This window comes from Molothrus aeneus, chromosome 2 (assembly GCF_037042795.1).
Source record: "Molothrus aeneus isolate 106 chromosome 2, BPBGC_Maene_1.0, whole genome shotgun sequence".
Classification (NCBI taxonomy): Eukaryota; Metazoa; Chordata; class Aves; order Passeriformes; family Icteridae; genus Molothrus; species Molothrus aeneus.
In genome coordinates this window covers 109,803,527-109,820,790 of record NC_089647.1, presented here as the reverse complement: position 1 = coordinate 109,820,790, position 17,264 = coordinate 109,803,527, and the positions used below count along the sequence as shown (strand labels likewise).

Below are 17,264 nucleotides of genomic sequence, written 5' to 3'. Positions count from 1 at the left end.
TGAAAAGAAATGTTTTAAAAATCAAACCGTGATTCATAGAAGCACTGATGAAGATGCACAGTAGCAATGAGGTTTAACACCAAAAAATGAGCTCTATTTTGAACCCCTTATTCATACACAAGCTCAAGCACTCTTTAGAATGGCCTGTATCTCAGATTACCAGCAGGCTGCATGGTGCTGCTGTAATAAATTGCAGTGAAGCAGGTGGCCATAATAGATGAAGTGCATGTGTGCAGTAAGAAGCAGACCCTATCTCAGAAGGCCTTATTGCTAAGCTGAAAATATTATTTTAAAAGTATTTAGGTGTTACTGTATAACAAATGAGAGAGGATGTACCTGTGCAAAATGGTTTCCCTCACACACATCCCAGCTGCCCCCTAGAGAGGCTCTTTACTCTGAAGGAAATGATCCCTTGGAGGCTCTGGAGACACCTTACATCTGGGAAAGGCCAATTCTACTCTCAATAATAAGGTTGCAATTTTCTTTCCCGTTTTTGATGTCATTTGCTGGCAGCTGTATAGAATCATGAGGTCATTTCTGTTGGAAAAGACCTCGTAAGATGATCAAGTCCAACCATTAACCCAGCAGTGCCAAGTCCACCACTACACCAGGTCCCTAAACTCCCCATCTATGCATTTTTTAAAGAACCCAGGGGATGGTTACTACACCATTAACCTGGGCAACCTGTTCTCATGCTTGACAACCCTCTCAGTAAAGAAATTTTTACTGCTATCCAATGTAAACCTCCCCGAGCACAAATCAAGGCCATTTTGCCTTTTCTGATTGCTTTTGTTACCTGTGAGAACAAACTGAGCCTGACGTGGCTACAACCTCTTTCAGGCATTTGTAGAGACTGGTGAGATCCCCCATCAGCCTCCTGGTTTAATTTAGAATACTGCTTTCTCTGTGGTATACAAGTGTCACTTAATATTCTGTTGCTTATTACATTTTTTCCTAATGATCATTGATTTTTATCAGTGAGAGTACTTTGAGAAGGGCCAGAGCTACTTGCAATATTTCTAAAAGAAAGCAAATGTTCATTTTGAAGGGTCTGAAAACTAGATTTTAGATTTATGAGTACATTATTTGTAGTTTATCCTTAGTATATATGGACTGAGAGTACTTCCGTGCTGAAGAGCTCAGATACAGGAGCAGTGAGTGCTTTCCAAAATACCTTGATAATTTGGTAATTTGCAGAGTATTGTCTCACCACTATACATAGGTGGATTTGTTTTTCTTGGTGTATTCTAAGAGAGATTTATATCTTGGGACATTAGAAGAATTGATGTGTTAAGATTTAGCAGTTAGGATGTATATATAAATATAGTTGTATACCTATTGCTTTGCCATTTAATGTAGCTAACGTGAAAATGCTTCAGGTTTAAAATCTCAAATTCATAAAAGCAGTATTTAACAGGGTTGCAGTTGGCTTATTTGAGGTAAGTGAAGATGGCAAATATATAAAAACTGGCCAGGTGAGGGGAAAAATGCCGTTGTGCACAAGTCTTGAACATACGTGGTACAAAACTCAGTAAACTCAGAGTAGTATGTCAACTCTGAATTTTTTTCTCTTATTTTCATTATGTAATAATTCAGTTCCCTAAATGAAGCAGGGCTTCTAAAGCTTGCTCATTCTTCATCTAGAAATTAAATTGTAAGCCACATCCTATTAGGTCTGCAAAATTCAAAGCTATCATAGCCCAGTATCAAAACACACATTTCTTAAGCAGTATGCTGTCTGCTTTTCAGTCACTGCTGGTGTCAGAGCAGATTTACATATATACAGATATATATATATATATATATATATATATATATATATATATTTATTTACTTACTTACTTACTTACTTATTGTGTATATTTATTTATTTATTTAAAATACATCCATCCCAGTCAGTTCATGTCCCTTCCATGAGCTCCCTCTGCTGGTGTCAGGGAATTCTCTCAGGTTATGACTGTGTTCTGATTTTTCCTAAATGTTTTTTGCATCATCCACTTATGGCTTCAGCATGAATATATTTGTATGTTTACTTCAGTGGATTTGAACTTATCTTTTTTAGTTTTTTGTGGTTTTCACATGCTTATGTTGATAGTTGTAAACCCTTGAGACTTCCTAAACTTTCATTCCATCAATATTCAAAAACTTTATTTTTTTTATCATACAAGGCTTTCAGTTTCTGCAAAGTCATCTTGTGATTGCGCTGTTGATGAGTTTTTAGTCTGTTGGTTCACTGACTTTTCTGGGATTTCTTATAACTGAGGTTGACTCTGGCTTGTTTTCAGCCTCAGCTAGACAAAAGTCTCTTGATTTTCAGGTAAAATTCAGTATCATGTATTGAATATATTGTATCACATGGAGTGATAAAATCCCTCTTTGCACATGAATCACAGTCTTCTCTTTAAAAAACATTTTGTCTTGAAAAAAATGGTCAATTAAAGTCAGAGATTAAAATACACCTGACTGATATTTGTGCTTGGGAGGCCAACAGAGTTCATCTTAATGGAGTAAAACTTTCAAACATATTTGCCAAGAAGAAATTCAAACTGGCACTTACTGGTACAAAATTTCAGTTAAAAATGCTGATATTTGTAAGTGGGAGGTAGAAATAACATGTTAAAGACCAGACTGATTATAAACACCTTGTGTAATAGAAAAATTAATGTAAAAACATTACACTCCTCCCTCCTTGTCTCAGGAACTATTGATGCTGCTAAAAAGCTTGAGTGCCTCTGGATCTTTCATTTCACTGACTTGTTATAAAATACATTAATTAGTCTTCTAAAGGGTTCTGCTGCTTCATGAGAATGCCATCTCCTTATTTTTGGTAGCTGATCATACATTTTGTATATTCTACATTTGAGAGAGGTTTGAGAGGTTGACATGAGGGATTTTTTCCAATGAGCCACTGAATTTCAGGTCCCTACCCCATGGCTGCTGAATGGGCTCTGTGATATCCTCTGGGTGATATTTATATATTTATATTTATATTTACATTTTTTATATTTACATCCTCTGGGATGTATGGACTCTGTGATATCCTCTGGGTGATATTTGGCCCTGTATGCAGACCTGGTGTCAGGGGCTGTGCAAGACAGAAAAACTGCTGGGAAAAAAACCTACAGAGGAATATTGATGTAGTAAAGAACAGTCATGGTTTGGCAGTATGGGGCTCTTTGCACTCTTCAATGTGCTTTTCTTTTGGTCACCAGTCCCTCTTGCAGTTTTCAGTGCTCTATCCACATGATAGTGTATTTTGCATGAGGGAGACCATAGGGATTTATTTGGGAATTAAAGCTTCTGTACATGGCTTGTGGCTCCCTAAGCAGAAGTTTGGCATTGCAGGTATGTAACAAAGCAGAAGTGATGCTGATATTCTGAATAACTCACTGAAACAGCCCTGGGAATGCTGGCTGTCCAGATGCCCTGGAAATTCTGCCTTTTGGGTTTTTTCCCCCTTGATTCTGTGTGGAGTGTAAAAAGAAAAGGTGTGAAGGCCGAAGATGTCATGTTACATTCAATATTTTTGCAAGTGCCTTATTTAACATGAGTTATGTGATTTTTGTTGTTCCTGTTAACTCTTGTTACTCTCTTCTTGCCCCATCAGGCTGTGAACATTTCTAGGTAAAAATCTTAGGTCCCTTTCAGGAGAGGGAAAAGAAGGGCAGCACCAGGCTGCTTTCATTTAGAGAAATGCCAGCCTAGTTTCAGACTAAGGTCTGTGAATATATCTCCATCCAAAGTGTAGTGCTGCTCATTGTGGGAAGTTTGGTGATCAGAAAGATGAGGGAGAAGAGGAAAAAGGTATCAAGTTTCAGAGCTGGTGATACAGTATGTGGGCTGTCAGTGTTCTCAGGTATCTGTGAGCTGTAAAATCTCATCTTGGCTGCTTAATTATGCAGAGGACAATGCCAACTGGCAAGACTGTACTGTGTTTCTAGAGTATTTTTAAAGTCTTCATTTAAAATTCAAATTGAGAAACATTTTCTTATTACTACAGTCATTAGTATAGAGTTGTACTTGTAATGCTTATAAGAACACACTTAACCTAATATCAGGAGCTAATTGTTAAATTGCAGTGTCCTCTTTGCAGGGCATTGACTTTTCTTGCACACCTTGTTCAATGAGCAGTTTAAGCAATTAAGTAAATGTTTGGTATTGGTAATGCTTTTAGAGAACTGTTACATGACTTGAGGGACATAAAATGGTTAACCTGTGGCAAGCTATTTTCTATTAGATTACCCATTAAATGCTGTTTTAATGAGTAATGCACTGTACTTGTGTCTAGAGTACTTTATGTAAGATTTATGTAAGGGAAATAAATAGATTTTTTTTAAAGCATTTTTATGTAATTGATTGTAGTTACCAGTTTTTAAGCATTTTTGCCTCTTTTTACGTGCAGTATGGATGGAGCAGACCTGTGTTTTGAAATTGTGAAGAGAGCAGATGCTGGATTTGTCTACAGTGAAGCTGTAGCCAGGTATTTATTATAACTTTAATTAATCCCTCAGGATAAATAGAAAATAATGGAATATAGTGTTGTACAATCTGTTAGCTAAAAGTTAAAAGTTGTACTATAAATAATCCTGTTTCCACACTCTAGATGTTTATTGCAATAATTAGCACAATCAAAGTAGAATTTTGGAGCATTTTGCCATTTACTAGTTACAGAGTTGGATGAGATTATTGAGTAAAACTGTATTTCACATCTAATACCTAATTGGCTGTGCTTGCCTTTATGGATCTCTCATGTGATGGCATTAAATGACTTACCTGACAGGGTGAGAATTTTACTGGTGAAGTTGGTTTGGTTTTTTATTTCTAGATGGAGTTGGTTTGGTTTTTTTTCCCTAATGTATCACTGTATTTATGGTCATCTCACCTTTTCACTTATGAGATTACCTAAGATGAAAGACTATAAAATTGCAAAAGGGTAAAGAAATCCACTGTCCTAATGGCCTGGTAGTTGAGCTCAAAGCCCACAGCATTCTTTGTTTGCTTTTCTTAGCACTGCAGATTTTTTAGCATGATATGAGCCGGGTTGGAGGAGACATCCATGTCTGTGTTTGAAGCTCCTGCTCAGCTCAGCACAGCATTTGTATCGTGCTGCTCAGGCTTTGTCCAGTGGGGTCTAGAACCTCTCCAAGGAGGGAGATTCCACAGCCTCCCTGAGCAGCTTGATCCAGTGCATTGTGATGTTCCTGTGGGCAGAAACATTGCCTTTAACTGGCTGGAGCCCCCAGAGGACTCCCTGAGCCCCAGTGATGCTCTGATGCAGCACAGGGTGTTGGCCCTGCTGTGGGCAGTGATCTCTCTGGGCATCCTTGGGACACAGTGGAGAACGAGGATGCTCTCCAGTCTGCACCAAGCAAGCCAAGACCTTGGTGCAGTCCTTTTCAGATAAATCAGGCACTGATACTCACTTGTTTCTTTCTTTTTTTCTTTGTGTTTTTTTTTAACTAAAAAAAATGAAAGGTCCCTGATTTCTTTATCATATCAAGCAGAATATTGAACCTTGTTTGATACCTTTACAAAAACCTGGAAAACACAGATTTTTCTTTTTTAATTTCCCTCATCTTCAGTCAGAATAATTCTCAAGCTTTAGATTGTATTATTCACTACTATAAACCTAAACTCCATTCTACAAAACTCTGTATGTTTGAGGTTAAATTGGTTGATCAGTTTTATACAGTTAGACTTGTAATACTTAGATTGTTAAATGTGTATAGTAATTTTTCCTGCAGGTTTGTCATGCATAATGTGTTTGTTTTTTCAGTCATTACATGAGACAGATACTGGAAGCTCTACGTTACTGTCATGATAATAATATAATTCACAGAGATGTGAAGGTAAGAGGGCTTAATTACTTTTTTTTTTCTTCACCACAATAATGCAAAGTACTGAATTTTAATTTCTATAATTTAGAGAGGGGAGGAGCTGTAGAAAAAGAATCTCTTATTTGCTGAGTGTGTCTTTACTCTTATTGTGTCATGTAAGATTGAAGCCCACCCTAATTCCATCAATATAGAACATTTAGGAGGTCTGTATTCACAAATTATACATGCATTTGATTACAGCATGCTTTGAAAGTCAATTTAATTTCTAGTTCTTGAATATTCATATGGAATCTGCTTGCATTTTCTTCTTGTTAGAAAAATGTGTGTATAAATTAATTGCATAAATTAAACTGGAATTGGTAGTTTATTGGCATCAATTTGACAGCATAATGACAGCCCTCATTCACACTAAGATTTCACAGAGATGCACAGGCTTAAATGCTACAATATTAGTAATATTATCTGCTTCTTGGAGACAGTCCAATAAACATTTATTATTATGGAAACTTCTTTAACATAAATAAGTTTGGGAGGATAAATGCAGTGTTTAAGACCAGTGTGTGTACATACTGGTTCTAATCTGGTAAACTTTGTGCTGTTTCTATGGATATTTATGGAAGTAGTTTACCCTAAAGTACTTCATTGTAAGTAGCTGGGAGTTTTAACCCAAGTGGTCTTGACTCTCTTCAATTTGAATATGCATAATCTTTGTTATTGTCATTGCCTAAAAAGTAGTTATTCCCACTTCTCCAAGAGTTTGGTTTCTTCCAAAGTGAGTCAAGCACTGTAGGAATTAAGGAAAATATTAGCAAGCTCTGATGGTGCAGTTTGAGAAGTGACTCTTGGATTTTAGTGAACAGAGAGGATGGAGGGAGGGTAAACTATGCTTCAGACTCCTGCAGGTGACCTGTGAGGGGAGACAGTACAGACACTGAACTTGTGGTTTTTATGAGAAGTCATTTGGTCTTCTGTACCCAGATACTGCAGATCATTCACAACCTCTTACTCCTTTCCTTTTAAAATCAAGATTATTATGTAACTGGCTTTCCTTTTAAGTTTTTTTGTTTTAATAGTCATTTCTTAAAACAGAGTCTAAAAATTAGAATTTTTGAATACCAGCTGGTAGAATGTCGCATCTTGTTCTGTGTTGAGGGTTGTAGGTACTTTTAATTGTTTGGTTTTGGTACCTTAGGAATTTCAGAATTAACTTCATCTTTATGTTGTTGTGTCTTCATGAAAGCCCCAGTTGTTTTTCTTGGACCATATTCTTGAAAAAAACACAAATTTTATCTTCAGTGGCCTCTCAGGGAAGCCATTTCGCTGAGGGTAAAGTGGGGATTTATTTTAGTGCTTATCCTGTCTCTTAGAACCTCAGAATCACAGGGTTGTTTTATTTTAAAATACCATCCTTAGAAGTGAACCTGTTCAAATTACATGGGTTAGGAAGAAATGTCTAAGGTATCAGTGTAAAGCAGTGTAAACCAGCAGTGTTTTGTTTTGGCAAAAGCAGTGCAGAGCTGTGGTGTTTGAGAGTGGAACACATTAAACTGCAGTATCCAGGCTCTAGATGTCACTGTAGATGTTGTTTTGAAAGGATATAGACTAAATGACCACTTCAGAAATTACCTGAATGGGTGAAAGTGAAAGTGCTTTAATAAAATCTGCAAGGTTGATATAGTCAGGCTACATTTTTCTCCCTTTTAGACTTTCTGTGAATATTTTTTTGAAATGTAAAATGCTTGGGCATTTTTTGGTGCTCAGGAAAACCGGCACCCTATAGTCCATGTAAGGTTCAGGTGTCTTTCAGCTGTTTTTGTGCTCCCTTAGCTCCTGGCAGATTAGGAAGTTAGACAGTTTATAGTAGACAAAATTAAAGTTTGCTGTTGTCTGGTGCCAAAAACTTCACCTGACTTTTCCAAGTGACTCCAGCCTGGGACAAACTCCCTGTGCCCCACATTCACCTCTGATGTCAGAATCAAAATGTGACAGGATGGCCTGCAGTTGTCCTAATTGCTCTGTGAGACCAGATGTTTCTTGAGCCTGTGTACATCATTTGACCCCCTTCAGCATTGCTTAAAGGCTTTATAATCAGTGACAATTAAAAATTTGCTTCACCCTAGTGAACATGATCCTGCAGTGCTTGGAAGCTGGATCATATGGTAAGGAAAACAGAAGATGCAGGAAGGTAGAAAACTCAAAACAGCTGTGCATCAAAAATGTGAATGTCAAGAACTTTTTCCCTTACCTCAACATTTGTTCCTGTTCTTTCAACCTACTGATAGAGGACTCAGCAATTCCTTTTCTTCTGTCATAACCTTGCTGTGTCAGGAATACCCAGAAGGTGACTGTTGAAAGTAGCAGCATTGAAAGGAAGTCTTTTCCATTACCAAATGTTATTACAGAGCAGCTTGTGTACAGAGAAATCTTTATGTAAGAGAACAGCAAAAGGGAAAGGGGGGGGGAGTGGCTCTGAAATCAGATTCTTGTGTTTTCCTGTAAAACTCCTACTGCAATTTGAGTACCATTTGTCACTGGCTTATTTTTGCAATAACTTTTAACAGAACGGTTTTTATCAGTAAAACATCAAGAGGTTTTGCAATCCTTTCTGAGCCTTTGTTGTTATGTAGAATTTTCCATAGTTGCAAAATTGTTGCTATAAAAGTACCTCTTAGTATAACTGAGGGATATAAGAGTGAGAGTATATAAGGTGTCAGAGTAATTTAATCACATCAAGAGCTTTAGTTGCTGAAGTTTTATCCTTAACTCATTCCAAGTGCTCCAGCATTGTTCCATGATTTCCACATAGTTTGAGTACCTTTATATGTTACTGATTAGCAAATTAGTGTGCATCTGGGGTCAGGGTAAGCCTGTCAGCAAAATGCAGACATCCAAAATTTTCATTATGGCTTTATCTGAATGGGTATGAATGCTTGTTTCCTACATGTGATCATCTAAATAGATAAACCTGCTAAAGCAAAAATACACATATTCTGCCTTGGCTGTCATTAAGATTCAGTTCAATACTTCTGTGACTGGGAGCCAAAACCAGAGAGTTTTTCCAGGGAATAGGACCAAGTATTACGCTCTGCACTGCATGTCACATACACATCTGAGTTGGTCCAGGTGACCTGAGACTTGACCTGTGGATAGATTTGCATGGTGATTTTTGCACTATACAGAACTTAACCCGTGATATGAATTCTGAGAGCACACTCAGTTACCACTTCTGTCTTTCATTGCCTGAACTGCTTCTAGCTCAGCAGTTCAGATTTTGCTGGTAGAGTTCAACACTCCTACACTTCTGCTTTTAGGCATATCTAAAAAATGAGTAAAACTAGTATATATGTGTTTGTGTGTGTTTATGTAACTGTATATTTGGCTATTTAAAAAATAACCAGGATAGAATCTGTTCTTTATCTTTTTCTGAATACCCAGAACAAGAAATCTGTTGCATGTTACTTTCCTTCCAGTCCTTTCACTTTGAAACTTCTTTTATGCTTTCTGGGGACATACAGTAATAATTGGTGTTTTTTCTGTATTTTCTAGAGCTTACTAGATCCTTGAGATCTAGTAGCAACTTCTTGGTGAGGATTTTGTTACAAATTAAGTTGTTAAAAAGTGATTAAGGCTGCAAAACCACCTTTTTCAGAGGGACAATTGAGTGTCCTACCTGGCCACATTTTTTTCTGAGATACACTTCCTCATTCAATGTGCAAGAGACTCCAAAAACAAAACTTTCAGTATAATGTCTCAGTGTTTCTTCAGGCAGTACTGTTTTCCCCCTGTTTATTTTCACTCCTGTGCCCCTGCTTCCTATCTCAAGGTCCCCATGCTTGTTTTGTCCAGCCCTTTTCCTGTTGACCTCTTAGTATGTTCAGAAGCAGTTGGGCTGAGAAAAGTGTATTTATTCTGCTTGGCCTACCTGGAGTTGAACATCTACAAACTTTATGGTCAATAAGTTTATATGTTTTAGTCATTTGCTCCACAGTCAGAAAACTCACGTCTTCTGATTGATGAGTTGGCTTCCCATGCAGCACATTTGAATGGCTTAACCAAAAATTTGACAGGCTCTTGTGGTCTCTAAACTGCTTTGCAAACCAGGTTCTGTGCCTGTTTGCCTTATGATTTTGTGTTCTCTGCAATAGAAATTAGTTGTTTTATTGTTTTTATTAAACAATTCACATGTCACCTGCTAACTTCTGATTTTGGCACCAGCATGTCCAAGCAATGCAAGAAGTTTGCCACATGAGCTCTGTTTTGCTGTAGTGTTTTTCTAACTCTCCTCATCCCTCATGCCTTTAAGTTTTGGGGCATTTTCCTCCATGAACTCTTCTGTCAAATACTAGACCAGTGCAGGACTCAATTTGTAGTTTCTCTAATTGCCTGTACTGCACAAAAGCTTTTCCACTATTTGAAACAAGAAAAACTTTGACGCAGTTAAGAACTTTAAAGGACATCATCTTGGGCAGATTGCATAGGAAAATAATCAGGTATGTGTCATTTTTTGGTACTGTGTAGAAGTGTTGGAATGGGATCTTGCTAAGAGTCTGTCACAAAGTTATATTTGATTAGTAGTTCCCCAAGATTCATTCATTTTCTTGCCTTTTTGATAAGCACTGGGGAACAAGTGGTCGTGACTAGAAAAATGTAGGAGGAATGTCTTCAGCCTATGCTGCCCTCAAAAACTGTTTTAAAAGAAACAAGCCCAGACAGGCATTTTGCTGAGATAATTCAGCTACATTCCCTATAAAATGTACTTCAGGAAGGACAGAAGTGGTGGGGTTTGGGTTTAGGTTTGTGCAGATCAGAAGAGCACTTGGGTAGTGAACAGCTCTGCTCACCCAGACTTGTAGCTGATGATCTAAAACCAGTCCTGTCAGCAGCACTTTGCCATCTGGAAAGCTTTGACTGCTCAGTTCTGCCTTGCTGGGGTTACTTGGCTGTTGGATGTGTAGCACAGTTCCCCCATCCCAAGGAAAGTGTCTGTGCTTTGTTCAGCCTTCTTGTAAAAGAAACCTGTGTCCAAAACTCTTGCTGATAACAAGAGAGAGCTGGGTCCTCAACTTCAGCCTAGTTTTTGCCTTCTTCCTTGACTTTTTAGGTAAAAGGAACTGTCCATATCTCAAATGTAAAACATCTTTTGTATTACATGGATGAATGGGTATTACACTGTTCACTCTACAAACTCCTTGGACTCATTTGGATATACACATTGGATTTAATATGGCCAGTGTTGATGCAGCAAGATGATTTGAAAAGAAAATACAATATGTTACCATTTTATTTAAATATTTGCCATTTTATATCAAAGCCTGCCTAAAGGTAATTAAAATTAGTTTATTATTATTTATAGTCTATGAAAGTCTTTCCATATTCCTTCCCATTTCAGTGAAAATATCATCATTAGGTTTTTGATGTTCTGGTGTAGGTTTTGTAAACAGGCCATAAAAACTTTTCTTAAATGTTTTATCTAACAGAAGGGTTATAAGTGGATCTAAACTGCTTTTAGTAGCAGCAAGACAAGTAAGAACATTTTTAATTTCTACTAGATAATTTAACCTTGGACAGTCATTATCTGTAAGCAGTAAATAGAAAATTGGCCTAAAAATATGGTATGGAAGAAAACAGACAGTTAATATCATCTGAATGACAAGAATGTTTCTTTTCACTGTTCTGTAAATGAGATGTTTTTCTCCAATACAGGTGTTTTTTTGTATACTGCTCAGATGTCTGGTAAGAGAATAGTACGACCACAAAACAGTCATAAAAGCCAGAAAGAAGCAGACAGTGGCAAGATAAGCTGCAATCATTGCAGGACGTTCACCAGCTTCTACCTTGATGTTGTAGCACGTGGGGAACTCTCCTGAAACCCTCTCCTGGACATTGTAGGTGATGGCTGTGACTGTAATGCAGAGCACAATCAGCCAGATAACAGCACACAAATATTTAGCAAACTTTGGCTGCCGGAACTCGTGCAGGAGGCGTCCGTGGAGGGTTGCTGGCAGAGCTGGGGAGTGTTGTGGGCCACAGTTCTTCTTCAGGGTGGCATACTGGCTGAGGGCAGTGGAGCACAGGATGATGATGGTCACGTACATGCTGACCTGCATCACCAGCGTCCCCAGGTGATGGGCGATCGTGCACGCCGCCGACTCGTAGGGCCAGCGGTGCCCCTTGGCGAAGTAGGCAGCCAGGAAGGGCATGGTGCTGCAAACCAGCAGATTTGCAGCCACCAGGTTGGCCAGGTAAATGTACTGCGTCCTTCTGGTGGGCACTTTACATAAAAATATCCAGGCACTCAGAAAGTTCCCAAGGATTCCAACGGGAAACAGGCAGGAGTAGAGGATGGGGAGAGCTACGGTGGTAGCTGATGATGGCTGAAGACATGATGAGTTGTTCATTTATGGCAGGATTTCTTGAGTGGTCAGAGCTGAAACCCAATTTAAAAATCAATATTTCTATAATGTACATCTAACATCTCTTCTTTGCTCTTATCTGAGCTGTTTCTGTCTCCCTGACTTTTCATGCTGTTACCTTAAGTTTGCATGAGGTTACAGCTTGGGCATTCTCTTCCACTGAAGTTTCATAAAGAAAAATTAAACCCCAAAGCTTTTATGTGCCTAGAATCTAATAAAATAAATTAGGAAGCAGAAGGTTCAAGCTAGGGTCTGGCAATAACTTCTATGATCTTGGTTTATTTCTCAGTCTTCTGGAATGCCTGTAACCTAATTTGGAAACCACTTACAGACCATTGAAAATTAAATGAGCAAATTAAGTGCAAAGAATTACTTTAATTCCAGAAATGCAGAAGAGTATCTGTACCTCCATTTAACTATAAATTAGTCTGTATACCTGAAGAATCTCTCTCTCTCTCTCTCTATATATATATATATATAGCTATTTATTTATTCTGTGCTCATGTCTGTATGTGGTGTTACTTTATCACAGCTCTAATGTCAGATGTACATTTAGCAACTCAGTCTATATTTTTTCATATATACAGTGATTATTGAAAACTGCAGTATATTAATTTTTTCCAAGTTCATTTTTCAGTCTTTTCTCAGTTTCCAAACTGAAAATAGGGAATGAAACTGCCGTGCAATGAGTGTGTGTAAAAAGTGACATTTCAGCTTACAACCCTGTAGTGGAGAGTTTTTACTGTTGTATGCATAGATATACATACATATTTTAGTGGAGTGTATCCTAGTTAGCTTTTTTTTCATATCAAATCATATGAAAAAAAATATTTCAAACTTAGAGACTAATAATATTTTTTTAAACAGCTATAAACAAATGAACTCAGATGCTAAAGAGGTTTTGGTGTAGCAATTATAAAAAGCTCAGACACGAAGTATTAAAACTGTACTGTAGGTATAATTTGACAAACTTGCAAATTAAACTAACTTTTGTAGCTCTTGCATTTTAATGTACACTAAGTTCTATATGTATTGTTGAACAAAAATGTATTAAATTCTTTTATTATAATGAGTTGAATTGATAGAGAAATTATTAATTTACTTTTTTAGAAGTAAATAAGTAAATTATGAATGAATGAATTTTGAATTCTTGAATGAATTTATTTATTTTAGAAGTCTAATGAAAATTTTTGCAATTGACCAAATTTCATCAGGTAAAATGAAGCAGTAATTTTAAGCTTACCTATACAAGTTGCAGGCACCGTCTTTTGCTGAGAGGAAATATTTCTGCCTGGTATCTGTTAATTCTCCACTGCTGCAGTGAAAGTGATGGCACTGAAACCTGGAGAGTACAGTTAAAAATTTCTCTCTGACATAACTAGATTTCCAGAGTGTTCTCTTTCATTTTACAATATCAGGAGGCAGGTAGGCATTTAAAGTTCAGAAATTATGATGTCTGTACAAAAAAAGGCTTTGAAATTAAGACAGGATCAGCTCCATTAGGGAAAAAAGGTGGAGATAGCATGGAAGAGCAGCTGTGACACTCCTTTAGGTACAGCACAGAAAAAAACACCTCACAATCCTTTATGTAGTACTTTCCTCTTTTGGGGGTGGAGGGGTTCTCTTTAGGACTGCCCACTTTTCTTCACACTGCTATTTTATGCATGAAAACTTCTCCTTTCACTGATATTTCACAGGTTTTCAGCTCCACAAGCTGTCTATTCCCAAAGGCCATGTGCAGTAGTGCTGTGTCCATGTCTGTCCTCACATGAGTGACCACATGGACACATGCCTTCTGTCTGGTCAGGTGATGGATTGTGGGGGAACAATTTAAACCTGATGCATCCAAGGGTTCTGGCAGGCAAAATGGACTCAATGGACTATCCAAGAAATGCAGTGTTTCACACAAAGCATCCAGAGGTCTACACGTGACAGTTTCATCCTCCACAGCATAGATATGATCACAGGGCAAACTCTGGTCACTTCTGCAGAAGTTGAGACTTTTGGGCTTTCTGCTTTCTGATACATCTGTGATCGTAAGATAACCTCTAAGTCCCTAAATGAAAACACGAGTTTGGTAAGGTTCTTGTTTTGCTAGTTTGGCCTTATGTTTAAGCATAAATTCTCCTCATGATTTGTTATCATTATTCAGTCTCATTATTACTATTTTTTTTTCTAAAATAATGGACATATAAGCTGGCTTCCTATTCTGAATTCATAGCTGAGCTCATTTACAGTTACATTTATTTGCTGTGGAGTATTAGTAATTAGGTTGTGAAGCTTTAATTAGTTTGCATGTACTTTAATTCTTGTTCTTGTTAGATTTAATTATACTTTGTTTTCCACTTCTGAATGTATATTATATTAAAAATCATTGTAACAGAGACAGTCTTCTATTTATTACATGTTTAATAGTTTCTTAAGTAGTGTCAGAAGTCCTTGTTGCTGTGGCATTCCACTGAGGTTTAGATACAAGTATGCATATTCTAAAAAGTTGCTGAGAGTGATGTGAACAATTCCAGTTAGCAGGTTTTTTCAATTTGGTAGTATTATTTGGTTGGTTATTGACTGTTGCCTGTAGTATTTATAATTTAATTTTAATAATTCATGCTGTAAGAAGAGATAACTGCTACATTTTTTTCTGAATTATTGTATGATAATAGATTGTTGTAGTGAACTAGAGTCTATCAGACTTTATTTTGGAATGGATTACTGAGAGCAGTAGCAAAGTGATGAAGTATTACAAGTTTTTTTAAAATGCCACCTGTACCAGGAATACAGTTGCAGTTGGTCCTAAGCTGTAGGAAGCACCTTCCTTATTCTTTTAGTGGACTATTTCCTTTCTCCTAAGTTACAAATGGTGTGTTTTATCTAAATGTATTTGAAGATAGTCAAATGGAATACATGCATTTTATGTCATTCACTCTCAAGTTCTTCATAATTATTTTTATGTGTATCATTCACCTCAATGATTTACATTTTCTCTATTCTCGAACCATGATCACTCTTAATCATGGTTCTTAATGTATAAACATCTTAATGTATAAACATGTTCTAGATATTATATTGCCAATAGGTAGCATATGTTGCATTTCATCATTATATGCAGACAACTTGATTTCTGGCCCTAAAACCACAAAACCCAGGATATCCCAGTGCTGGAATTCCTCAACTTGAGCAAGGCTTTGACATTGTCTCTCACAGCCTTGTGTGCTATCAGAGCATCAGACTAAAGCTTCCATACGTGAATCTCCCAGTTCTGGGAATAATATGATTCTCACTTGTTTTTCAGTAGTATAAGTTGCACTCCTCTTCTATAATTGCATTTGTCTGTCCTCAGAAACACCAGTTTTCAAGTTAAAACCGCAATTGCGTTTAATTTCAGTGCAAAAATGAAAGTTGCTGTTGTGGTTTAACCCTGGTAGGTGGGTGCTACAGGGTGGGCTCACAGCTGCCCACGTACTCCTCCTCAGTGGGTTGTGGAGAATCAAAAGGGTCAAATTGAGAAAACTTTGTTTATGATTTTTGCCTCTTCCCCGTCTTGTTCTTGTGGCTGCTGTGCTGCAGAACAGACCTCACCTTCTGGTGCTCTCCTGCTTTGTCTGAAACACTGATCAAATCTGCCCATATCAACTAAAGTAAGTGGTTGTGGTTTATCCCAGAAAGCTCCTAAATCCCACACATTCACTTCCTTCCTCTCCAGTGGACTGGGAGGCAGAACCAGTAGGGTAAAAGTGGAAATTCATGGTTTGTGAGAAAGAGTTTATAAGCCTAAAAAAAAAAGAAAAAAACCCCAAGTGATAGAAAGCAACCCCATCCGACCAGTGCCCATTGAGTTCCTAAAAATAGCAACACAGCCAGGCTTCCTTCTTGGCTTCTATTGCTGAGCATGGACCATGTGCTCTGGGATCTCCCTGGGGCCAGCTGTCCCTGCTGTGTCCCCTCCATGTCCTTGTGCACCCCCAGCCTGTCTCTGCTGGGCTGTATCAACGCTTTTGTTCACCAGGCCAAACCACAGCCCATATTGTGAAGTCTATCCCAGCCAAAACCAGCACAACACTGGTATATTTTGGTACACCCGCTGAAATTTAAGTGTGTGTTTATAGATTTGAGTAAAGAGGAAAATGAGGTTCAAGCAGTTATATGGGGATGTGTCTTGAGTTAGCCTTTAAATAGAGAAAGCAAAATAAATAGAATTACTGTCATGTTAAAATTCACCTGAAGACTCAGGTAATCAGGAAGCACTAGGGAGAGGAGAAGTAAGACACACTATTTGAGTGACTGATTCTGTGGTCATTTGACATGTCACAGTGTGACTTTCAGCGGGTTTCCAAGTTGTTTCTGGACTGTTTGCTCTTCAGTAATATTTTCTTATAAGGCCTGGTGTTTCACCCTTTAAATTTGGGAAAACTTATTGCAGAAAAAAAATACATAAGGATTAAATTTTTTTTCTAAAGAGTAAATATATTGCTTTTGTTTCTTGGTCAGTAGTGACTGCTTCCTACATGACAGTGCTGTCTAGTTTCAGATCCTGTTCTGAGACAGTGGATACATCTGGCCTTTAATATCTTGAAACACTGATTTATAGAGTTGTAGAAATCCAGAAGTATTTTCTGATTGCTTTCTGTAGTTTTCTCTTTGTTCTGACTGCTGCTCCCTTAATGCTGCACTTTGTCAAGATCATGTGGTCATTCCTGTTCCCCTCTACTGTGCCATGTCTGCTCTTAGAGATTTTCTTATAGACCTGTTCCCTCTCAGATTTTCATTTCTGAGCTGGAGAGTTAATTAATTTAATGCAGTTTGGATTTTCAGTATTGAAACCTTATACTACTACTTGATCTTCTGAAGAGATCTGAGTTTATTTGGCAATACTCCTGTGTCCATGAACTACAAATGTTGTGAATGAGAATTCTGGTCTAACACTTCATTCAAAAGAATTTTAGACATCACATTGTGTTAAAGCTGCTGTTGTTCATGTCTGTCCTCTCCTGAGGTCCCCAGCCCACACCCTCAC

At 37.7% G+C, this 17,264-nt stretch overlaps 2 protein-coding genes across 8 annotated transcripts in view; one reads left to right on the top strand and one right to left on the bottom strand.

Moving 5' to 3' along the window:
• CASK (calcium/calmodulin dependent serine protein kinase) overlaps window positions 1-17,264 on the top strand; it is a 188,578-nt gene that overhangs the window by 82,002 nt on the left and 89,312 nt on the right. For all 7 annotated transcript variants that reach the window (XM_066545497.1, XM_066545498.1, XM_066545494.1 and 4 more), the window contains exons 4-5: window positions 4,403-4,480; window positions 5,777-5,849. In XM_066545497.1, the coding sequence (XP_066401594.1) occupies window positions 4,403-4,480; window positions 5,777-5,849 (151 nt within the window). The remainder of the gene's footprint in view (window positions 1-4,402; window positions 4,481-5,776; window positions 5,850-17,264) is intronic.
• Window positions 11,192-12,235, bottom strand: GPR82 (G protein-coupled receptor 82). The gene has a single exon (XM_066571666.1). It carries the CDS (start codon window positions 12,233-12,235, stop codon window positions 11,192-11,194), a length of 1,044 nt encoding a protein of 347 aa, XP_066427763.1.